The 26,231-nt window shown below is 37.3% G+C and overlaps 2 protein-coding genes across 10 annotated transcripts in view; one reads left to right on the top strand and one right to left on the bottom strand.

Annotated features, from left to right (window-relative positions):
* The window catches only part of LOC105490614 (family with sequence similarity 227 member B), a 283,260-nt gene that overhangs the window by 62,090 nt on the left and 194,939 nt on the right, over window positions 1-26,231 (bottom strand). The gene's annotated exons all lie outside the window — the stretch shown is intronic.
* LOC105490574 (galactokinase 2) overlaps window positions 1-26,231 on the top strand; it is a 275,378-nt gene that overhangs the window by 234,323 nt on the left and 14,824 nt on the right. The window contains exons 10-11 of one of the 2 annotated variants that reach the window (XR_003019991.2): window positions 7,865-8,000; window positions 9,555-9,682. Coding sequence is in view for 1 of the 2 variants with exons in the window: in XM_011756364.3 (XP_011754666.1) it covers window positions 7,865-7,994 (130 nt within the window). In the remaining variant the exon portion in view is untranslated. Of the gene's footprint in view, window positions 1-7,864; window positions 8,001-9,554; window positions 25,386-26,231 lie in introns of those variants that run through there. The other variant, XM_011756364.3, reaches the window with a different exon arrangement.

The following is a 26,231-nucleotide window of genomic DNA, read 5'->3' as shown; positions in this document are numbered from 1 at the left end:
TCCTCCTCCCAGGTTCACGCCATTCTCCTGCCTCAGCCTCCGGAGTAGCTGGGACTACAGATGCCCGCCACCTCACCCAGCTAGTTTTTTGTATTTTTGTATAGAGATGGGGTTTCACCATGTTAGCCAGGATGGTCTCGATTTCCCGACCTCGTGATCCACCCGTCTCAGCCTCCCAAAGTGCTGGAATTACAGGCTTGAGCCACCGTGCCCGGCCACAAATCTTTTTTTTATCACATACCTGATTTGCAAATATTTTCTTCCATTCTGTGGATTAAGGTTTTAATTTCTTGAATCATCAAGAAGTCCTTTGAAGCACTAAGTTTTAACATTTGAATGAACTTCAATTTATTTATTTTTAATTTTGTTGGTTTTTTTTTTTTTTTGGTGTCACATCTAAGACTCATTGCTTAAATCAAGGTCAGGAAGAGTTACTCCTGTTTTCCCTTTGAGATTTTTATATTTTTAGCTATTCTATTTAAGTATATAATCCATTTTGAGTTAAATTCTGTGTATTGTATGAGGTACAAGTCCAACTTTATTCTTTTGTAGGTGAATACCCCAGTTGTCACAGCAGCATTTGCTGAAACAATCATTCTTTTTACATAGAAGGGTCTCAACATTCTTGTAGAAAATCAATGACCCATGAATGTGAGATTTATTTCTGGTCTCTCCATTCTATTTCATTTACCTATATGTTTACCCTTATGCCAGTACCACATTGTCTTGATTAATGTGGCTTTGTAGCAAGTTTTGAAATGAGGAATTGTGAGTCTTCCAACCTTGTTCTTCCCTTTTCAACATTGATTTGGTTATTCTTGTTCCCTTGCATTTCCATATGAATTTCTATATCATTCTCAAAACAGGTAGCTAGAATTTAATAGGCATTGTGTTGCATTTGTAGATCATTTTGGGGAGTATTGTATTAACAATATTAAATCTTCCAATCCATTAGCATGGGAGGTTTTTTCATTCATTTAGGTCTTCTATACTTTCTTTCAACACTGGTTTGTAATTTTCAGTGGATAAGCCTTACACATCTTTTGCTAATCTATTCCTAAGTATCTTATTTGTTTTTATGGTATTGTAAATGGGGTGGTTTTCTTTTCTATTTAAAAATGTACAATTAAGTTATTATTGACTATAGTCACCCTGTTGTGCTGTCAAATACTAGGTCTTATTCATTTTTTCTAACTACTTTTTTTTTATTGTCCCCATTAATCATCCCAACCTCTTCCCTAGCCTCCCACTACCCTTCCAGCCTCTGCTAACCATGCTTCTAGTCTCTATGTCCATGAGTTCAATTGTTTTAATTTTTAGATCCCATAAATAATTGAGAACACGCCATGTTTGTCTTTCTGTGCCTGGCTTATTTCACTTAAAATAATGACCTCCAGTTTCTTCCATGTTGTTGCAAATGCCTGGCCCTTACTCTTTATATGGCTGAATAGTACTCCATTGTGTATATATACCACATTTTCTTATTCTTTCATCTATTGATGGACATTTAGGTTGCTTCCAAATCTTAGCTATTGTAAACGGTGCTGCACCATACAGGAGTGCAGATATTTCTTTGATATGCTGATTTCCTTTCTTTTGGGGGTATATATCCAGCAGTAAGATGGATATATATGGTATATATATGGCAGCTCAATTTTTAGTTTTTTGAGGAACCTCCCAACTGTTCTCCATAGGGGTTGTACTAATTTATGTTTCCACAAACAGTGTATGAGGGTTCCCTTTTCTCCATATCCTCATCTATTATTGCCTGTCTTTTGGATATAAACCATTTTAAGTAGGGTGAGATGGTATCTTGTAGTTTTGATTTGCATTTCTCTGATGATCAATAATGTTGAGCACTTTTTCATATACCTGTTTGCCATTTGTATGTCTTCTTTTGAGAAATGTCTATTCAAGTCTTTTGCTCATTTTTTGACTAGATTATTCAATTCTTTTCCCATAGAGTTACTTGAGCTCCTTATATACCCTGGTTATTAATCCCTTGTCCGATGAGTAGTTTGCAAATATTTTCTGATATTCTGTGGGTTGTCTCTTGACTTTGTTGATTGTATCTTTTCCTGTGCAGAAGCTTTTTAACTTGATGTGATCACATCTGTCAATGTTGCCTTTGATTGCCTGTGCTTGTGGGGTATTGCTCAAAAAATTGTTGCCCAGACCAATGTCCTGGAGAGTTTCCCTGATGTTTTCTTGAAGTGGTTTTGTAGTTTGAGGTCTCAGATTTAAGTCTTTATTTCATTTTGATTTCATTTTGTATACGACAAGAGATAGCGGTATAGTTTCAGTCTTCTGAATATGGAGATCTAGTTTTCTCAGCATCACTTTTGAAGAGACTGTCTTTTCCCTAATGTATGTTCTTGGCACTTTTGTTAAAAATGAGTACTGTAGGTGTACGGGTTTGTTTCTGGGTTCTACATTCTGTTCCATTGGTCTGTGTGTCTGTTTTTATGCCAGTACCGTGCTGTTTTGGTTACTGTAGTTCTGTAGTATAATTAGAAGTCAGGTAATGTCATTCCTCTAGTTTTGTTCTTTTTGCTTTGGTTTTTCTTGGTATTCTTTTAGGATTTTTTTTTCTATTTCTGTAAAGAATGTCATTGGTATTTTGATAGGGATAACTTTGAATCTGTAGATTGCTTTGATTAGTATGAACATGTTAACAATATTGATTATTCCAATCTGTGAACATTGAATATTTTCCCAATATTTCTATTTTTTGGTGTCCTCTTCAATAATTTATTTCATCAGTGTTTTATAGTTTTCATTATAGAGTTCTTTCACTTCTTTGATAATTCCTAGGTATTTAATTTTATGTGTGGCTACTGTAAATGGGTTACTTTTAAAATTTCTTATTCAGATTGTTCACTGTTGGCATATAGATATGCTACTGATATTTGTATGTTGATTTTGTATCCTGAAGCTTTACTGAATCTGTTTATCAGTTCTAATAGCTTTCTTGTGGATTCTTTAGGTTTTTCCAAATATAAGATCAAATATAAGATTGTTATTTTCATCTGAAAATAACAATCATTTGACTTCTTCCTTTCCAATTTGGGTGCCCTTTATTTCTTTCTCTTGTCTGATTGCTCTAGCCAGGACTTCCAGTACTATGTTGAATAACAGAGGTGAAAGTGGGCATCCTTGTCATGCTCTAGATCTTAGAGCTTTTAGTTTTTCCTCACTCAGTATAATACTAGATGTGGGTCTGTTGCATATGGCTTTTATTATGTTGAGGTATGTTCCTGCTATTCCCAGTTTTTTGAGAGTTTTTATCATGAAGGGATGTTAAACTTTATGAAATGCTTTTTCAGCATCAATTGAAATGATCATATGGTTTTTATCTTTCATTTTGTTAATATGATGTATTACATTGATCAATTTGCATATGTTGAACCATCCTTGCATCCATGGAATAAATCCCACTTGGATCTGATGAATAATCTTTCTAATGTATTGTTGAATTTCTAATGTATTGTTTGCTGGTGTTTTTTTCAGGGTTTTCACAGCAATATTAGTCAGAGATATCAGTTTTCTTTTTTTGATGTGTCTTTATCTGGTTTTGGTATCAGGGTAATACTGGCCTTGTATAGTAAATTTGGAAGTATTCCCTCCTTCTTTGGTTTTTGATTTTGAGTAGGATAGGTGTTAGTTCTTCTTTAAATGTTTGCTAGAATTCAGCCATGAGATCCTGGGCTCTTCTTTACCAGGAGGCTTTTTGTTAGGACTTTGATCTCAATATTTGTTATTCATCTGTTGAGGTTTTGGATTTATTTATGGTTCAATCTTGGTAGGTTGTATGTGTCTAGAAATTTGTCCATTTATTCTAGACTTTCCAATGTATTGCCATATATTTGCTCACAGTAGCCCCTAATGATCCTTTGAATTTCTGTGGTATCAGTTTTATTGCTTCCTTTTTCATTTCTAATTTTATTTATTTGTATTTTGATGATTTTTTGATATAATCCAGCAGAATCCTTTGGATTACAAGGTAGAGACTCTTTTCTCACCCCTTACTTTCTCCCAAACAAACAGGGTTTCTTTCTCCATTCTAAGCTACCTGAAGCTGGAGCTGGAGTGACACATGCACTACTGTGGCCACCACCACCATGACTGTACTGGGTCAGACCTGAAGCCAGCACAGCACTGGGTCTTGCTCAAGGCTGGCTGTAACCACTCCCTGGCTACTGCCTATGTTTGCTCAAGGTCCCAGGGCTTTACAATCAGCTGGTGGCAAAGCCATCCAGGCCTATTTCCTTCCCTTCAGGATGTTGAGGTACCCCAGGCCCTGGGTGGGTCCAGAGGTGCCATCCAGGAGTCAGGAACTAGTGTCAAAAACCCTAGAAGTCTAACTGGTGTTCTACTGTATTGCAGCTGAGCTGGCACTCAAACCACAGGATCTCTCTTTCTTCCCCTTTCCAAAGGCAGAGGAGTCTCACCCCATAGCCACTGACACCCAAGGCCATGGGAAGTACTGCCAGACTACTACCTAAGTTCCCTGAAGGCCCACAGGCTCTTCAGTCAGCTTGTGGTGAATGCTGCCTGCCCTGGGTCTCACCCTTCATGGCGGCGTGCTCCCCTCTGTCCAAGGGCAGGTCCAGAAATGCTGTCCAAGAGTCAAATCCTAGAATCAAGGACCCCAAGAGCCCATGTGGTGCTCTGCCCTGCCATTGCTTTCCTGGTACCTAAGGTGAAGACAAAGTCCCCTTTACCTTTCCCTCTGCTTTTCTCAAGCAGAAGGAGTTTTGCATTGATTAAAAAATATATATTTAATAAAATGTAATATTCATTCCAAATGAAACACTAAGCAAACCCATAAAAGAAGGTTATGTCTCTAACATGCTAAAGAATATATATCTTGAAATAAAAATTCAAAATATTACTTAAATGCAGAATAATTTGAGGCATGCCATTAAAATCAGGGACAAAGTTTGGATTCTTTCTATGGTAGTTATGTAAATTGGCTCATTTAACATCCACTTCAAAGTCCTTTTCTCTTTACTTTTTTCTACTCAAGCTAAACACTTGAGTTACTTAACTCCTCTGAATTTGACTTGATTTAATTGGCCCCTTGTAACACAGTTGTGGCCAATGAAATGTAGGCAGAAGCCCCTTGTGTTAATCCATTCTTGAATTGCTGTAAAGAAATACCTGAGGCTGGGTAACTAATAGAGAAAATATGTTTAATTGGATCATGGTACTGCGGGATGTACAAGAAACATGGTGCCAGCACCTGCTTCAGGTGTACGCCTCAGGGAGCTTACAATCAAGGTAAAAGGCAAAGGAGGAGCCCATGTGTCATCTGGTGAGAAACAAAGCAAGAGCAAGGGGGAGGGGAGGTGTCATGCATTTTAAAACAACCGAACAACTGATCTCACGTGAACTCAGAGCAAGAGCTCACTCATCACCAAAGGGATGGTGGTAAGCCATTCATGAGGGATCTGCCCCTGCCTCCTGGTCCAAATACCTCCCTCTAGGCCCATTTCCAACACTGGAGATTATATCTCAACATGAGATATGGAGGGGACACACATCCAAATCATATCACCCCTGGGGAAGTTTTTATTTCCTAAATAAAAAGGCAAAACCTGATAAAGAAAAGGTTTACTATATGCCCGGTGTCTTTTCTCCTTTTTCCTGTGTGGCTGGAATGCCAGGAGATACAGCAACTATCCTGTGACAATATAAAAGTTACATGCTAAGGATGCTGAAGCAGGAAGACATAAGAAACATGGTTCCTTGGTGACATCCATGAGAAGTAATAGCTACCTTTATATTTCTTCTCATGTAAAAATTATTTTTTGTTACGTAAAATATTAACTCTTTACTTGCTTCAGTGATATTTATAAGGTACTTTGTATTTGCCATAGCTGAAATTTTAGTAGATATTTCCACCATCACAACTGTTATTTAACACTGCTCTGTAAATCCCAACCAATTCAGTAAGCCAATAAAAATAAACAGGAGGTGGCCGGGCGCGGTGGCTCAAGCCTGTAATCCCAGCACTTTGGGAGGCCGAGGCGGGCAGATCACGAGGCCAGGAGATCGAGACCATCCTGGCTAACACAATGAAACCCCGTCTCCACTAAAAATACAAAAAAATTAGCCGGGCGTGGTGGCGGCGCCTGTAGTCCCAGCTACTCGGGAGGCTGAGGCAGGAGAATGGCGGGAACCCGGGAGGCGGAGCTTGCAGTGAGCCGAGATCGCGCCACTGCACTCCAGCCTGGGCGACAGAGCGAGACTCTGCCTCAAAAAATAAATAAATAAAATAAAAAAAATAAACAGGAGGTGTAAATATTAGAATGAGGAAGACAACACTAATTTTTTTTGTTTTTACAGGTGATATTATAGTCTTCCAAGCAAATACAAGATAATCATTTTAATAAGCATTGTTAAATAGGAGAGTTTAGTCACAAATTACAAATACATAAAAATTTATGGCTGTTATGTCAGCAGTTGACCAGTTAGACAATAAAATATTTTAAAATCTCATTCCTAATTTTAAAATATATGAAATATGTAGGAAGAAATTATTTAAGAAATGTTTAGGATGTAGACGCAGAACATTACAAACTAAAGATACATATGATATTTCTGAATGTATAGAATAAAAATTATGAAGGTATAAGTTCTCCTCCAAATAACTTATAAATATTAAATACAATTCTAAACAATCTATATATGATTGTTTGGTGGGGAGGGGAACAGGCCAAACTTATTCTAAAGTGCAATTTAAAAAATTTAGTATAGGTACAATATGCAGGAACTAGTGAAAAAAGTCATGATAGAAGAATTATACCGTCAGATATTAAAATGTATAAAACAATAATGATTGAAATAATATGGTATGGACATAAAATTAGGTATACCAATCATTAGGGAAGAGTAACATAATTTATAGTTTCATGCAAATATTAATGAGTTTACTATTTAGCAAATGTGACATTCCTAATCATTAAGAAAAGATGAATCATTGAATAAAAAGAAATAAGGCGAGTGTTAACTCTTTAGGAAAAATAAATTTGATCTCTACCACATCACATATTGAAATGAAATTTCTTTCCCTTTTTTTCTTATTCTCCCCATATTCATGTAGAAATGACTTGTCCACTTACAAAGGTACCTAAATATTGTAAACGTAGCATGCACTTAAAGTGTAATGAAAGGACAGAGAAAAGCAGAAGTGCTAACAAAATGGGCCAGGAATCATTCTCAAAATGCATACTGTTTTTAACAGCTAACTTAATAAACAAGGACATCTTATTCATTACACTGCTCACAGTGTCTATGAGATCAAAAAGAACAATCACTGTGAAGATTCCCAGCTAGCTATTCTTGTTACTAGGGTAAGATGGAGCTCTCTTTTTTATGGAGGCCTTATAAAGAAAACACTCTATGGGTAGTTGATAAAGGTTTTGAGAATATCTTTACCATGATGAGAACGAAATTCACAATCTTTTAAAAAGTAACAATCATAGGCAGATGCTGAGTACAATTTTAAAAAGACATTAAACTCAGAAGCAAGGTTTGCATTCTCATTGTGGTAGAAATGTAAATTGGTTCATTTAACATTCACTTCAATCTTCTTCTCTTGTCTTTTTTTCCTACTTCGTGCTATTATGCAGAATCATTTTGAGGTGATCCATTCTTGTGTAATCTTAGCTCCCTAACAAAGAATAAATGGTTGATGGATTGGAAAATTAAATCTGGATTTAAAAAAGCAGAACAATAATATAAGCTATAAAAAAATATATGTATAGGTGGCGGAGAAGTCTACAAAAGATAAGATTATAGAGTAAAACATTAATATACAGGCATAATTTGTTTAACTGCACTTTATTGTACTTCACAGATATTGCTTTTTTACAAATGGAATGTTCATGGAACTCTGTGTACAGCAAGTCTGTTGTTGCCATTTTTCCAACACCTGTGTTTACTTCCTGTCTCTGTGTCAGCATTTTTTAGCAGTAAAGTATTTTTAAATTAAGGTATGTACTTTTTATTAGACAAAATGCTATTATACCCTTAAGAGACTACAATATAGTAGAAACATAACTTTTATACTTTTATATACACTGGGAAACCAAAACAGTTGTGTGACTCACTTTGCTGCAATATTTGCTTTATTGCAATGGTCTTACACAAAGCCTGCAATACGTCTGGGGTATGCCTACATTTTATTATGTAAAAATTCAAAAGTCCTGCTAGGCAAAAAGTACAGTACCACAAAAGGAAAACTGGCAAAACAATTTCTAATAGAATGACAGATGAAACAAAAACCTCAGTAGATAACAGATGACGGGCATAAGAAGTAAGTAATAAAAAAGGAATACGATTGGCAAATAATTTTTTAAGTTTAATTTCACCAGAAACTAAAGCAATCAAAGAACTGCTGATATGCTATTTAAAGACAAACAAACAAAGAAAAAGATAATGTGCCAGGTTGTTGAGACTCATAAATCATCTCACGTGCTAATGATGGGCCATAGTTTTCTCTACCATTTGTCATACTCCCCCCAAATATAGGAGACATCTGGCTTTGAATGAGGAGGCCGAGCTTCTGTTTCTCGGTTTCTTTAACATCCCAATGTGTTCCTCACTGGGACTGAGGGAAAAAGTATTCCAAAGGTACTTCTGTCCTCCTAAGGAATTCTCTTGATTCCTCAACACTCCTCTTTGCCATGTTTTATAGGTTCAAGGTGGGTTAATATCCTGCAAGGTAGGACTTCTCTTTAGGATGCACCTATTAATGTCATCAGGCTTTAAGAATTCAGAAGAAACTAGAACAGAAACAGCCTCATTTTAACATCCATTACACAGTTCAAGTGGATTTGTGTTCTAACCAAAAAATCTTTGACTAAGAAACTTGTATGAACTCCTCAATTTCTCAAGGGTATTTTACTCTCTGAGCACTAGTAGCAAAAACTGCTATATATTATCACTCGTTCTACCCATATTCATTCATTACAAAAGTGTCTACTGAGTGTTAATTATGCTCAATGCCTAGGAGACAAGGATGAAGAGAGGGCTCACTGTCTGTGGGGATGGGGTGGGGACTAGTCTCAGATGTATTCTTAAGTAGTTGCAATGCTACATAATAGCTCTATAGTAGAAAAAAGGATGGAAGTGCCACAGGAACACAGCGATCCTCTTAGTTGTTGATCACTTGGGAATTTCAAGGAATTGGAAAACATTCTTGTGTGTGTGTCTTTCCTACCAACTGAATTAAACAGTCATATTATTACCAGATTGGCATTGTTTTCATTCTACCACTCAAAGTACAAATAAGCTGTGGTGTAAAAATGCCTTATAAACTGTTCTGCTGTGACTAGTAATAGTTGATTATAGATCCAAGATTTAAAATGACAACAATATGTATTAAAGTGTTAAAAATTCCCTTAAATATTTCTCCTTATCTTATTTTCTTGCTGTATTTTATACATTCTCTACAGTTACTTTGACAAGATTTTTTAATTGACTGGGACATTTATTGGAACAATATTTTATATGTATGATTCTATACACACTATTCTATTTTTCAGGCTCCAGTTTTTTTTCCATGAAAAACATCAGTTATACTCAAAGTGAAAGGACCACCAATGGCAGAGAATTTCAAGACCTCGCTCTTCCTGTAAAATGTGCTCGAAAAGCAGTTAAGTCTTCTCTGAAGGTATCTCCTAAGACAATTTCACTCAAGAGTTTTGGAGGTTTGGAGAAAGGTTTGGCAAGGTTTCTTATCAGGCCAGGTTTTCTCCTCTCCTAAAGAGGAGAGTGGATCTAACTCCCTCTTGACCAATTGTTTAAAGTACATTCATGTAACCTTGAGCTGCATTTCTGATGCAGAGTAGTGTATTAGTTAAGCACATAGGCCTTGGAGTCAGATGGACACAAATTTAAATGCCAGCTCTGCCATTTGTTGACTAAGTGACTTTAGGCAAATTAATTTCTTTAAGCCCGTTTCTTCAAACATAATTTGGAGATTATAATAATTACCTTATAAACTTGGTAAGTGGATAAAATGAGAATATATATGCAAAAACACAGTGTCTGGCATATTGTAAAGGTGGTATAAATGGTAATCAATATTGTTATTAATAAAAGGAGTTCTAAACCTTAAAACAAAAGTCCAATATACATCGAAATAGAACCTCTTGAAAGCTTAAAACTCACAGGGCCTATAAAACAATAACACAATGAAAAGAAAAAACTATGTAGGTAACATCATGAGGAAGAGAACAGCACCTTACATCTCAATATTAATGTTGACTGTAAATGGCCTAAATGCTCCACTTAAAAGATACAGAATGACAGAATGGATAAAAAAAATCACAATAGAAATATCTACTTCAAGAGACTCACCTAACATGGGAAGATTCAAATAAACTCAAGGTAAAAGTGTGTAAAAAGGTATTCCATGCAAATGGAAACCAAAAGTGAGCAGGAGTAGCTATTCTTTTATCAGGCAAAACAGACTTCAAAGCAACAACACTAAATAAAGAAAGATGGTCCCTATTATAATGATAAAAGAATTAATTCAACAAGAAGAGATTACAATCCTAAATTTATATGCACCAAACACTGAAGCATCTACATTTATAAAGCAGTCACTACTAGACCTAAGAAACGAGATAGACAGCAAAACAATAGTGGGAGACTTCAGTGTGCCACTCACAGCACTAGCAGATCTTCAAGACAGAAAGTCAACAGAGGAACAGTGGACTTAAATGACATGCTAGAACAAATGAACTTAAAGATATTTATAGATAATGCTACCCAAGATTTCTAGAATATACATTCTTCTCATGAGCACATGGAACATTCTCCAAGATAGACCATATAATAGGCCGTAAAACAAGTCTCAACAAATTTTAAAAAATCAAAATTACATCAAGTATCTTCTCAGGCCACAGTGGAATAAAGCTAGAAATCAACTCCAAAAGGAACCCTCAAAACTGTACAAAGATGGAAATTAAATAAGCTGCTTCTGACTGATATCTGGGTTAACAATGAAATCAAGATGGAAATTTACAAGTTATTTGAATTGAATGATGATAATGATGCAAGTTATCAAAACCTCTGGAATACAGCAAAAGCAGTGGAACTTAAGAGGAAAGTTTATAGTGCTAAATACCTACATCAAGAAGTCTGAAAGAGCACAAATTGATGACCTAATGTCACACCTCAAGGAACTAGAGAAACGAGAACAGACTAAACCTGAAGCTAGAAGAAAAGAAATAACACAGAGCAGAACTAAATAAAATTCAAACAAACAAAACAATACAAAAGATCAATGAAACAGAAAGCTGGTTCTTTGAAAAAAATAAACAAAATTGATAGACCATTAGCTAGATTAACCAAGAAGAAGGAAGATCCAAATAAGCTCAATTAGAAATGAAACTGGAGACATTACAACCAACACCACAGAATTACAGAAACAATCATTCAAGACTATTATGAATACCTTTATGTGCACAAACTAGCCTAGAGGAAATGGATGAATTCCTGGAAACATACAATCCTCCTAGGTTAAATCAGTAATAGAAACCTTGAAAAGACTGATAAGAAGCAGTGACATTGAATCAGTAATTTAAAAATTGTCAACAAAATAAAAGACCAGGACCAGATGGATTCACACCTGAATTCTACCAGACATTCAAAGAATTGGTATTAATCCTACTGAAACTATTCCAAAAGATGATTCCAATCATTCTATGAAGCTAGTATCATCCTGGTACCAAATCCAGGAAAAGACACAACAAAAAACAAAACTACAGATCAATTTTCCTTATGAACATAGATTCAAAAATCCCCACCCCAAAATACTAGCTAAACAAATCCCACAGGATGTCAAAAAGGTAATTCATCATGGTCAAGTGGGTTTCATCCCAGGGATGCTGGGATGGTTTAACATATGCAAGTCAATAAACGTGATACATCACATAAACAGAATTAAAAACAAAAACTATATTATTATCTCGATAGATGCAGAAAAAGCACTTGATAAAATACGGCATCCCTTTATAATAAGAACCAGGCATAGAAGGCACCTATCTCAAAATAATAAAATCCATATATGACAAACCGATAGCCAACATCTTATTGAATGGGGAAAAGTTGTAAGCATTTCCCCTGAGAACAGAAACAAGACAAGGATGCCCACTTTCACCACTCCTATTCAACATAGTTCTGGAAGTGCTATCCAGACCAATCAGGCAAGACAAAGAAATAAAGGACATTGAAACTGGAAAAGAGGAAGTCCAGCTATCACTGTTTGCAGATGATATGACTGTATACCTAGAAAATCCTAAGTACTCCTCCAAAAGACTCTTAGATTTAATAAACGAATTCAGTAAAGTCTCAGGTTTCAAAGTCAATGTACAACAATATCATTATTGATGCATAGCATCAAGCTGAGAATCAGATCAAGAACGCGATCTCTTTTATAAGAGCTCTAAAAAAGAAAAAAATAAATAAAATACCTAGGAATACATTTAACTATGGAAGTGAAAGATCTCTACAAGGAGGACTACAAAACACTGCAGAAAGTAATTATAGATGACAGAAACAAATGAAAACACATTTCATGCTCATGGATTGGAAGATGTGCAAATGACCTTACTGCCCAAAGGAATCTACAGATTTAATACAATTCCTATCAAAATACCAACATGGTTTTTCACAGAATTAGAAAGAACAATCCTAAAATTCATATGGAACCAAAAAAGAGCCCAAATAGCCACAGGAATCCTAAGCAAAAAGAACAAATTTGGAGGCATCACATTACTGGACTTCAAATTATACTAAAAGCCTGCAGTTACTAAAACAGCATGATACTGATATAAAAGTGGGCACTTAGACCAGTGGAACAGAATAGAGAACCCAGAAATAAAGCCAAATATGTACAGCCAACTGATCTTCAACAAAGTACACAAAAACATAAGTTAGGGAATTGACATAATTTATTACATGAAATGGTGCTAGGAAAACTGGCAAGCCACATGTGGAAGAATGAAACTGGATTCCTATCTCTCACCTTATACAAAAATCAACTCAAGATGAATCAATGACTTAAATATAGGACCTGAAACTGTACAAATTTTAGAAGACAACATTGGAAAAACTCTTCTAGCCACTAACCTAGGAAAAGAATTTATAACAAATATCCCAAAAGCAAATGCAACAAAAACAAAAATAAATAAATGAGACCTAATTAAACTAAAAACTCTCTGCACAACAAAAGAAATAATCGACAGAGTAAACAGAAAACCCACAGAATGGGAAACAATATTTGCAAACTACACATCCAAAAAAGGACAAGTATCCAGAATGTACAAGGAACTCAAACAAATTACCAAGAAAAAAATACAAATAATTCCATCAAAAAGTGGGCAAAGGACATGAATAGACATTTCTTAAAAGAAGATATACGAATGGCCAATAAATATATGAAAAAATGCTCAACATCAGTAATCATCAGGGAAATGCAAATTAAAACCACAATGAGATATCACAATGAATTCTGAACGAATGGCCATTATTATTAATAAAAAGTCAAAAAACAATAGAGGTTGGCATGGATGTGGGAAAAAGGGAACACCTATTCACTATTGGTGGGAATGTAAATTAGTACAACCGCTATGGAAAACCATAACGGAGAGCCCTTGAGGAGTTAAAAATTGAACTACCATTTGATCCAGCAATCCTATTACAGGGTATCTACCCAAAGGAAATAAGTCATTATATGAAAAAGACACTTGCCCATGCATGTTTACAGCAGCACAATTCACAATTGCAAAGATGTAGAACCAACCTAAGTGCCCATCAACTAATGAGTGGATAAAGAAAATGTGGTACATGCACACCATGGAATACTACTCAGCCATTCAAAGGAATGAAATTACCTCTTTTGCAGCAACTTAGATGGAGCTGGAGGCCATTATTCTAAGTGAAGTAACATAGGAGTGGAAAACCAAAAACCATATGTTCTCACTTTTAAGTGGGAGCTAAGCTACGAGTACGCAAAGGCATACAGAGTGATATAATAGATTTTAGAGACTCAGAGCGGGGAGGGTGAGAGGAGGGCTAGGGATACAAAACTACACATTAGGTAAAATGTACACTACTTGGGTGATGGGTGCACTAAAATATCAGAATTCAGCACTATGTAATTCATCCATCCATGTAAAAAAACCCCATTGTACCTCAAAAGCTATTGAATTTTAAAAAAGAAGAAAAAAGTATTGTTATTAATATTATTTCTTAAGGGATATAAATGCAAACTCACTATTAGTTCATACATATAAAAGCTTTGTTGAGAGACGCAATATGTATTTAGGAGTAACTTTTATCCCTTTCTTTAGGAAAGCTGAAATATACTCCTGAATTAAGGTAGACCAGTAAAGAGCTATATATCAGAACTGATTTTTCCTAGCCACCGGTAGAACCATTTTTACCAGCTTTTGCCTTGTCTTTATGCCCTTGGTCAACATGGTGCAATGTCATAGACTCATTATGGCTGTATTTTCTATGTCAACATAACTCTTTACTTCATGCAGTGCTTCTCTATGGAGAGTGTGGTAATCAGTTGGGCTGTTCAGAAATATTCACCTTTTCATCCTTCCAAGGTACAGAGTTGGACTGCAAATTATCTTTAAGTTCATTAAAGATAAGTATGAACATGGGGCTTGCTCTGGGAAATGAAATGAAGAAATGTGAGCTCAAATGAAATGTGTCCTTTCCAAGTGGAAGCTTTAAGAACCACTATACAGGCCACCCATTTCTCTTCCTCCTGTTGCACTGATTATAAATGAGATGAAGTCTCCTTTGGCTTGTATGTATGAGTTGCTGTGGTAGATAGAGACCCCATCTTATATGCAATGGACACACAGTGTGAGTGAAAAATAAACCTTTGTCAGCATAAGCCAGTAAGATTTTACTAATGCTTGTTACTATAGCATAATTCTGTCTATCCTGTTTGATATAGGGATCCACAAGAAAACAATATTATCTTGTCTTAGTATAGGGAATAGGTGTACTTGATGTGTACATTGTTTTGTTTTTGGATACTTCCCAATTATCCAAAGCGGCATTGTCATTTCCTCTGCCCTGACAGATAGAATGCTCAGAGCCAATCTAATTCATGGACCAAGTCTAACAAAAGTAAAAGATTTTTCAATAGAATTTCACATTCTAACCTCATTTCAGGCTTTTATCTTCCCTTCTATCTCACTTTTTAATCCTCTTTTCCTTATCTGCTTATTTAAAATATTATTCTATGCTATTGTATTCAACACATTTATGTACAGCTATGTAAAATAAACCTTATGTGAAAAAATGGGCATATACATAATTAAATATATGTACAAATATTTTTCCCATTGTTTTAATAATAATAAAAGTTTTAAACATGTGACATCCAATATGAACTGACCTGTGTGCTTTGCCATACCTTTCAGTTATCCCCTCCTTGAAACAGCCTGACAACCGAGACACTGCTGTTAACCTGGTATCTCCAGTGGAAAGAATTGTCCTTAGGAAGACCATGGGATGAAGATTCAGGACTAGTTCTAGTTTAAATTTTTCGGACTATGTATGTAGTTTCCAGCAACTCACTTTCCAGTTGGGTCTCAACTTCTTCATTTGTAAAAGTGAGGCCTTTTAAAAAATTTAATTTATATTCAAATTATGTCCTTTATTTTAGATTATATGAATTAAGACATGAGGAAATAGATCAAATTAATCTACCTCTATTAAGCAGGAAAAAAACCTCAAGTATTATTTCCCCAGCCTAAATCAGCTATTTGCCACTTATTCATTTATTTACACATTTCTTTAAGAAATATCTCTTGTAGCATGACAGAACAGAGACCCCTCTTAGGGGCTTGCTGCAACACCCCAAGTATGAAAATAAGGGAAAGTCTTGAGTCCCTTCAAGAGAAATTCCAGGCATATAGCTAGCCTTGAGAAGTAAATCAGCAACTCAATAAGCAAGGAGGACAAGATGTTTGGTTCCCTATAGAAACTAAAGATGACACATGTCCCTAAGTTGTTTTTCAGAAACCCAGACCCCCATCAGATGGAAAAGTCCAACCGCAGTCACGTAGACTTCAGATATATGAAATCTGATTGCTGTTCTTTGTTCTTAATTTTTTCCTGAAGGGCCTGGAGAGAGTAATGCCCACAGGTCAAACCTCAGTTTTCCCTTCTGATGACTCCAAGTTTTTAAACAAAGCCTTGACTTCTTTAAGCAATTGCAAATCAAAAGAATCTCTGAATCCACCTATGACCTGTAAACCCCCACTTCAAGATAGCCTGCCATTTTGGGCCAAACCAGTGTATTAATATAACCTCCAAGTATTGATTTACAATTTTGACTATAACTTCTGCTTTCCTAAAAAGAAGTGTCTCTGCTTTTAAGAGCCCTTGCTTATAGGCCATTGGGGAGGCCAGCTCTTAAGGATTAGCTGCCCAATTCTCCTTGCTTGGCACCCTGTAAATAAACGCCCTCCTTACTCTTACTGCAAACCTTGGTGTGGGTGTTTGGCTTTACTGTGCCAGGCAAGCAGACCCACATTTGGTTTAGTAACAGCAGACTATGTGAAAAACACTGCAAGTTTCAAGACAAGTAAAGAATACAGCCTTTAACAGCCAATTATGATCAAATGAGTTGATAGATCATACTTGGGGAAAAATTCAACGTCTATTATAAAGTTAATATGAGATAAAGGGGCAAATACATTGCATCAGAAATGAAACTTTTAGGATGCAAAAGAGACTGTGAACACCATCAGAAACTTCATTTGCAAGAAACTAATAGAACGTATGGAGGGCTTGAATTAGTACCTTGGAGAAGGATTGAGTTGTAGTAAAACATAATCTAAGAACCAATTTTATTTTTTAAATGATTGGTGCCACTATACTATAGTGGAATGTGCATGGGGAGGGACATGCAAAAGATGTCTGTGCGATGAGGTTGCAAGAGACTGTGCGATGAGGTAGTCAGTGGGGTCTTACTTAAAAACTGATTAGATTTTCAGGGGTTCGAACATGGAAAATGAATTCAGGCAGTGGAGTGTACATAAAAGTGAAGTTGAGTAACAAAGCAAGACAATGAAAAGACCACCCTGAGTGTCCTTTAAGAACGTGAAGAAGACAAAGAGCAAAGGACATTAAGATGGAGCGGTTATCCAAGTGTAAGAAGCTTTTAAAAATGCATCTGTCAGGAAATAGTGCATTGAACTCAAATCTTTGAGGATGATTGAAATAACTGGTGGGTAATTATAAGTTCATTTAAATATTATAGTTGCTAATGAACGACGTGAGTGATGTGGCTTTACCCCTTCAGTCATAAGTTGTTAATGAGCCTAACTATTTCAAATGGTAATAGATTTAATTTCCTCACAGATTATTTGTAATGGAGAAAGATGATAGTCTACTGGAAGATTTTGAATTGGAAGAGAGAATTTTGAAATGTTTGCCAAGGGCTTGAAACTTTTTGTTAGCTGAGTGTAGTTTTTTGTAATAGCAACAGGAATGGACCAATCCTACCCCTATGAAAATCATGAAGAAAAGAGGAGCCACGGAGTACATAGTTACCTGTTACTGTAGAAGTATAAAGTGGAGTATTTTTAATTTAAACATTTAAAACCTTGAAATAATGCCATCAAAGTGATAACAAAGTTTATGTTTTGGTGAGGTCAGTGTATGTATACTTTATTTGAAATGCAGGTTTCTTTCAAAATGTGGGGAGAGGGCTCAAATGTAAGAGAGAAAACTTCCATGAGAGTTCAGTGTCTTCCTCTTAGAGTAAATGGAGGGTGCTGTGATTCACTCATATCATCTCCTCTTTGTTTGGAGCCACTGTGCTCTAATGGGAAAAATGTTAGCAGAAGTCTTAATGATGTAGTGTCAGTTCCCTACCCTTTCACTAAAATATTTCCATCAGAACGTTTACTGTCAGTCAGACTTCTGCACTGAACAAAAAACTAAAATTTAATTCCATTATTTTAAAAAATAAATTATAGGCTCTCAAATTTTTTCCATAGGTGGATTCTCAGTATTCACCACTAACAATATGCCTTAAAATAAGTCCATATACCAAGATCAAATTTGCAAAATTTTGTCCTGTTGTTAATTAAACCAAGTCCTTTCTCAGTGAATGAGAAATTAACAGTTAAAATGAATGAATACAATAAGGATTGGCTCTTATAAGGCTGGTAATTCCAAATTCTTTGATCTGGCTACCACCAAGCTCCTACCCTGACTACTGAGACTAACTGAATCCAAACTTAATAAAATCAATCACACCAAAAGAAGGAACATCATCAGAAACTTCGTTTGCAAGAAACTAATAGAATTTACGGAGGGCTTGAATTAGTACCTTGGAGAAGGATTGAGTTCTGGTAAAACATAATGTAAGAACCAATTTTATGTTTTAAATAATTGGTGCCACTATACTATAGTGGAATGTGCATGGGGAAGGACAGACTGGTATACAGGAGTGTTCTTTCAATATCAAAGAGCATAAGAAACACTTGAGAATCTTTTTAAAATGCATCCCTTTTCTGGATTAATTAGGTCTGGGGCCCAAAAACATCACAGGTGTTGGTGATGCTACTGATCTGCAGAATTACCTCTGAGTAACAAGGCGATAGAGAACACAGAGCTAGAATGGTTCTTCTATAATGATTTGACTTTGAACCTTTCCCCCCAGCTGTAAAATGATACCACCAACACCAGTTCATAGGATAATTGGAGGAGTAAATGAAGTATATTTGTGAAATGCTAGGAAAAGTTGACCTTAGGTAGAAGCAAAGAAGCGAAAGCAGAGAATATGGTACATAATGCTGGTAATTGGGTAGATGTGGTGGTGGGAATTTGTGGAGGTTCTCATTGCTTTAAATTTCTAATTGAAGTAGAAAGCAAAGTCACCATCTGAGATTAAAGATGGGGAGGTGGTGCTGGAGAGAAATAAAGGAGGAAGTAGTTGTCTAGGTGAACGGGAAAAATAAAGTAATAGGGAATGCAGTAGGATTGTCTGACAGAATTAAGACTGATTTGAGTTATATAATTATGAATTAAAAATGAGACTACTCAGCATGGTTGTATAATTTCTGAATACATTTAGCTGCACAAACTCAGATGTGGAGAATATCTTTAATTAGGTTTGTGGCTTTTTCAGTGAACTGAAAAGGTAAAGAACTGCAAAAGAGATGAAAGTGAGTGTGAATAAATAACTATAACGATTAGCCATGTTTAATTTAGGTAAGGAAGAAAGGACATCAGTGGGTGAGGAGCAGTAGGAAGGTAATAAAGTCTATATATTGCTGAGATTTCATTTATGATAGTATGTGGAAAATGTTTGCAATTGTTCCATTTGTACCTTCACTTGAAAAGAATGTATAGTCTTGACTGTTGAATGCAGTGTCTAATATGCACGCACACATGCATGCACGCGCACACACACACACACACACCAAACTTACAAATGTTTTCCTAATAAATATTCTTTAACAACTATTTGTCAGATTTAACTATTGTTATTTAAGGGAGGAGGATTAAAATATTATATTGTTGTTACGGACTTGTCGGTTAATCCATGAGAGTCTGAACATTTTTGCTTTATATATTTCTATGCAATATTTTTGATACATACATATTAATACTTACCAATGTCTTCTTCCTTAAATTTTAATTTATTCTACATGAATATTACTATGTTAGCTTTCTTTTGGTAAATAGTTACATGGTATTTTCTTTTTCTATTGCTTTGTTTTCAACTTTTCTAGGGGGTTTTAAGTTTTTGTTTTTTTTTTTTTTGTAAGAAGAATAAAGACAGTTTAAAAAATCACTTTTGTCCCAGCACTTTGGGAAGCCGAGACGGGCGGATCACGAGATCAGGAGATCGTAGACCATCCTGGCTAACACGGTGAAACCCCGTCTCTACTAAAAAATACAAAAAATTAGCCGGGCGAGGTGGCGGGCGCCTGTAGTCCCAGCTACTCGGGAGGCTGAGGCAAGAGAATGGCGTGAACACGGGAGGCGGAGCTTGCAGTGAGCTGAGATCCGGCCACTGCACTCCAGCCTAGGCGACAGAGCGAGACTCCGTCTCAAAAAAAAAAAAAAAAAAATCACTTTTGCTTCTCAGTAGGATCTAGTAGTTCTTGTAGGCAATGTTTCCACTTCAATTATGAGAAAAAAGTAGAGATACTACAAAAATGCTATTTTAAGGATACTGCAAACAATGGGCAAGGGAGAGGTTAAAATTCTAGGGAAGGAAGAGTCTTTCTTATGTGAGCTGTCACTCTCAGTTATTTTCATCCCTTGAAAGCATCTACAGATTCTGAGTACTGCTGAGAATCAGGGTTAGCATAGGCAGAAGTACATTACTATGGTAGGGATGAACCATCAGAACTTTGGACTATTATGCAGGCAGGTGTAAAAATTTAAAGCAGTATCACATACATGGCAGCTAATTTTTACCACAGGATATTTGCTGAGTTATGTGGTGTTTTGAAAGGCTGAGGCAGGGCTGGGTCAGAAACTTTTGAAGTCTCTATGAAGTCTTTTACAGTTCTTACAGTGACTACGAGGCAGTCTCGCAAATACCTGGTTGGTCTTCTCATCAAGACATATATTAAATTTGGAAGATGTGTAGTATCGAAGGATAAAGAGTTAAGCTCAACACGTTCAAAGGATAGAATTGAATCTCTCTAAATTTTCATGGCTGAGGATTCAGAAACTTCCAGTTTCTTAATTTAAGGCTCATGAATGCCATGTCCAAAGAACAGAGGAGAACAAAATGTGAATTAATCTTACCAAAACTGCATTCCAGCTCTGATCCAGCTCAACCACTGATTAAATAATAGTCTAGGTTCCTCATCCTAAATGAGAAAAGGAAGAACTACCTCTGGTGACAAATAACATCATCTTCAGACTCTACAGTTCTTTCATACATAAATTTGGTGTACAATAAAATATTACAAGACAAACAAAGGGCGTGATAGAAAGACACAGAGATGATGTGTATATTGGCTCTTCTTTGTTTTTGCAGAGAGAGGACTATTTGGGCTCTTTTTTGATTCCATATAAATTGTAAAAGCTTTTCCTAATTCTGTGAAGAATGTCAGTGTCATTGAATCTATAAATTACTTTGGGCCAAATGGCCATTTTCACAATATTGATTCTGTCTATCCATGAGCATGGAATGTTTTTCCATTTGTTTGTGTCCTCTAATTTCTTTGAGCAGTGTTTTGTAGTTCTCCTTGAAAACGTCCTTCACTTCCCTTGTTAGCTGTAATTCCTAGGTATTTTATCTTTTTGTAGCAATTGTGAATGGGAGTTCATTCACAATTCATGATTTGGTTCTCTGCTTACCTATTGTTTGTATATGGGAATGATAGCAATTTTTGCAGATTGATTTTGTATCCTGGGACTTTGCTGAAGTTGTTTATCAGCTTAAGAAGCTTTTGGACTGAGGCAATGGGGTTTTCTAGATATAGGATCATGTCATCTGAACAGAAAGACAATTTTACTTCCTCTCTTCCTATTTGAATACTTCTCTTGCCTGATTGCCCTGGCCAGAGGTTCCAATGCTATGTTGAATAGGAGTGGTGAGAGTGGATATCCTTGTGTTGTGCCGATTTTCAACAGGAATGCTTCCAGCTTTTGTCCATTCAGTATGATATTGGCTGTGGGTCTGTCATATATGGCTCTTATTATTTTGAGGTATGTTGCTTCAATACCTAGTTTATTGAGAGTTTTTAACTTGAAAGCGTGTTGAATTTTATTGAAGGCCTTTTTCTGCATCTATTGAGATAATCATGTGGTTTTTGTCTTATTTCTGTTTATGTGATGAATTACATTTACTGATTTATGTATGTTGAACCAACCTTGCATCCCAGGGATGAAGCCAACTTGATCATGGTGGATAAGCTTTTGGATGTGCTGCTGGATTTAGTTTGCCAGTATTTGGTTGAGGATTTTAGCATCTATGTTCATCAAGGGTATTGGCCTGAAGTTGTATCTCTGCCAGGTTTTGGTATCAGGATGATGCTGGCCTCATAGAATGAGCTAGGGAGGGGTCCCTCTGCAATTTTTTGGAATAGTTTCAGTAGAAATGGTCCAGCTCTTCTTTGTACCTTTTGGTAGAATTCAGCTATGAATCTGGTGCTGCATTTTTATTGGTTGGTAGGCTATTTATTACTGCCTCAATTTCAGAACTTGTTATTGGTCTATTCAGAGATTCAGTTTCTTCCTGGTGCAGTCTTGGGAGTGTGTATGTGTCCAGGAATTTATCCATTCCTTCTAGATTTTCTAGTTTATGTGCACAGAGGTGTTTACAGTATTCTCTGATGGTTGTTTGTATTTCTGTGAGGTCGGGGTAATATCCTCTTTGTCTTTTGTGATTGTGTTTGTTTGGATCTTCTCTCTTTTCTTTATTGGTCTAGCTAGCAGTCTATCTTGTTGATTAATTAAAAAAACAACTGCTAGATTCGTTGATCTTTTGAATGTTTTTTTTGTGTCTGAATCTCCTTCAGTTTAGCTCTGATCTTGGCTATTTCTTGTTTTCTGCTAGCTTTGGGGTTGGTTTTCTCTTGGTTCTCTAGTTCTTTTAGTCGTGATGTTAGGTTGTTAACTTGAGATCTTTTTATCTCTTTTATGTGGGCATTTAGTCCTATAAATTTCCCTCTTAACACTGCCTTAGCTATGTCCCAGAGATTCTGGTATGTTGCATCTTTGTTCTCATTAACTTCAAAGAACTTCTTAATTTCTTCCTGAATTTCATTATTTACCCAAAAGTTATTCAGGAGCAGGTTATTCAAATTCCATGTAATTGTATGATTTTGAATGAATTTCTTATTCTTGATTTCTAATTTTATTGTCCTGTGGTCCAAGAGATTGGTTATTATGATTTCAGTTCTGCATTTGCTGAGGAATGTTCTGTGTTCAATTGTATGATCAATTTTAGAGTATATACCATGTGACAATGAAAAGAATGTGTATTCTGTTGTTTTGGGTGGAGAATTCTGTAGATATCTATCAGGTCCATTTGATCCAGTGCTGAGTTCAGGTCTTGAGTATCTTTGTTAATTTTCTGCCTCAATGATCTGTATTAATACTGTCAGTGGGGTGTTAAAGTCCTCCACTGTCATTGTATGAGAGTCTAAGTCTCTTTGAAGGTCTCTAAGAAGTTGCTTTATGAATCTGGGTGCTCCTGTGTTGGGTGCATATATATTTAGGATAGGTAGGTCTTCTTACTGAATTGAACCCTTTATCATTATGTAACACTCGTCCTTTTCTTTTTTTAATCTTTGTTGGTTTAAAGTCTGTTTTGTCTGACATTAGGATTGCAACTCCTATTTTTTTCACTTTTCCATTTTCTTGGTAGTTTCTTTTTCCATCCCTTTACTTTCAGACTATGGGTGTCATTGCAAGTGAGATGCATCTCTTGAAGACAGTATACCAATGGGTCTTGGTTCTTTACTCAGCATGCCACTCTGTGCCTTTTAATTGGGGCATTTACCCCATTTACATTCATGGTTAATATTGTTATGTGTGGATTTAATCCTGTCATGATGTTAGCTGGTTCGTATGGGCACTTGTTTATGTGGTTGTTTTATAGTGTCACTGGTTTGTGTGTTTTTGTAGTGGCTGGCAATGGTTTTTCCTTTTCATATTTAGTGCTTCCTACAGGAGCTCTTGTAAGGCAGGTCTGGAGGTAACTAATTCCCACAGCATTTGCTTGTCTGAAAAGGACATTATTTCTCCTTCACTTATGAACCTAGTTTGGCGAGAAATGAAATTCTAGGTTGGAATTCACTTTCTTTAATAATGTTGAATATTGGCCCCCAGTCTCTTCTGGCTTGTAGGGTTTCTTCTGAGAAGCCCTTTGTTAGTCTGATGGACTTCCATTTGTAGGTGCAGGTGACCTGACCTTTCTCTCTAGCTGCCTTTAACTTAATTTTTTCTTTCATTTTGACCTTAGAGAATCTGATGGCTATGTGTCTTGGGATGATCTTCTTGTGTGAAATATCTTATTGGAGTTCTCTGCCTTCCTGAATTTGAATGTTGACCTCTTTAGCTAAGTTGAGGAAGTTCTTATGAATGATATGCTGAAATATGTTTTCCAAGTTGCTTTTACTCACCCCATCTCTTTCAGGGACACCAATGAGTCACAGAGTTGGTTTCTTTAAATAATCCTATATTTCTCAGATATTTTGTTTGCTGCTTTTTATTCTTTTTTCTCTATTCTTTTCTGACTGTCTTATTTCAGAAGCCAGTCTTCAAGCTCTGAGATTCTTTCCTCCATGTGGTCTATTCTGCTATTAACACTTGTGATCACACTGTAAAATTATTGTAGCATGTTTTTCAGCTCTATCAAGTTGATTATGTTTCTTTCTATAGTGGCTATTTTGTCTGTCAGCTTTTACATCATTTTATTGTGATTCTTAGCTTCCTTCAATTGGGTTTCAATGTACTCCTGCATCTCAATGATATTCATTTCTATCCATATTCTGAATTCTATTTCTATCATTTCAGCCATCTCAGCCTGGTTCAGAACCCTTGCTGGAGAAGTGGTGCAGTCATTTGGAGCAAAGAAGGCACGCTGGCTTTTTGAGTTGTCAGGATTCTTGAGCTGGTTCTTTCTCATTTTTGTGGGCTTAGGTTCCTTCAGTCGTTGAAGTGCTGACCTTTGAATGGTTATTTCTTTTATCCTATTTGATGACCTTGAAGGTTTGATTGTGGTATAAGGTAGATTTAGCCAACTGGCTTTGTTTCTGGAAGATTCTAGGGGGCCAACGCTCAGTTCCCAACACCTGGACTGTGAGCTCTAACTCTGAGGGACTTGTACTGGGCCCTGACTTTGTTCTCTGGCTCCTCAAGGTTAGCAATCCACTGTCCTGGGGGAGCTGAGTTGCTCCCAGACCACTGGTCACTACACTCTGATGGGTGGTGTCGGTCAAAGCATTTCATAGTGCAGTGACAGCAGGATCCATCTTTGTTCACACAGGCCAGCAGCAGCAGCAGCAGCAGCAGCAGCAGCAGCAGCAGCAATAGCAATGTGTTGGGGTGCACACTCATTGGCTGAAGCAGGGTGCTAGTGGATGCCAGGGTTCCTGTTTTCATATGGGCATTCATCACAGTGGCGGAGGCAATATGGCTCCAGGACTGATGGGTTGAGGGGGGTCCCTGCTGGTGATTGCAGGCGGTTGCACTGTTGGTAGTGTTGGCACGGGGTTGGGGCGCTGGAGGGCACAGGACCGTGTGTGATCTATGCACTGCAGGCAGGGATAGTCACTCAGGGCAGGGGATGATCTGCTGTTCTCCATGCTTAGCTTCACTCCTACAGCAGCAGCTTTGGCGGGAGGGTGGGGTGCTGGCGGGGGTGGGGCTGGCTAGCTGGGTAAGTGCCTGCCAAGGCTCCAACTGCAATGATGGTTAGTGGTGGGGAGTGCTGTGGGGGAGCGGAGTGCACTTCTGCCCTAGCAATGGCAGGGCAGGATGCATACACACAGACACACACACCCTGTTAGGGCAAGGAAAGCAAAACCCACCCATACACACGTGTGCCGGTAACATGATTGGGGGATTGCTGTGGGCCTGGGGGAAGACGGGTGTGGAGAGGGAGCAGGCAGAGCGGCCGGGTTGGCCCTGGGGACTGCCCCACTGGAGCTCTCCACCAGTCAAGCATGATCCACCAGTGCAGGAGCTATAAGGCAGGCCACCAGAACAACGGAGGATGCCCTGCAAGCAGATGTGGCAAGGCTGGGGCAAGAGAAGCCAGCAGACCAAGAGGTGCTCAAGCTGGTCTGGCCCCATCTGATGGGCAAGACTGACCTGCAGAGTTCAGGTCTGACAGTTCTCCTGAGGCTCAAGTCTCCTATGGGAGCAAGCCAAGCCTAGGAGGATGGCTGTCCCTGGCCGTGTTCTGCTACAGATGCTCTGACGCCAAACCCTCTGGGCTCCACATCAGCTGGCTTGCTGTCCCTACCACTTCTCTAAGCAGTCTCCCTATCAACTTGAGTATCTGTGGGGGTTGAGGAGTCTCCTCCTGCACTGAGGCCCGTGGTGAGGGCCGGTTGCTCCTTGCCAGTTCAACTGGCCCATTCTCCTTGAGTCATTGGGAACCAGGAACAAGTCCTGGTGCACCATAGCCCTGGGCAGGGTTCCCGGCTTTTTCCCACTTCAGCCCAGCTTCTGTGTTTTCCCTGTGACCA

The sequence above is a fragment of the Macaca nemestrina genome, chromosome 7, assembly GCF_043159975.1.
Source record: "Macaca nemestrina isolate mMacNem1 chromosome 7, mMacNem.hap1, whole genome shotgun sequence".
Lineage (NCBI taxonomy): Eukaryota > Metazoa > Chordata > Mammalia > Primates > Cercopithecidae > Macaca > Macaca nemestrina.
Note: the sequence above shows the minus strand (reverse complement) of the source record. Positions and strands in the feature narration are given on the sequence as shown.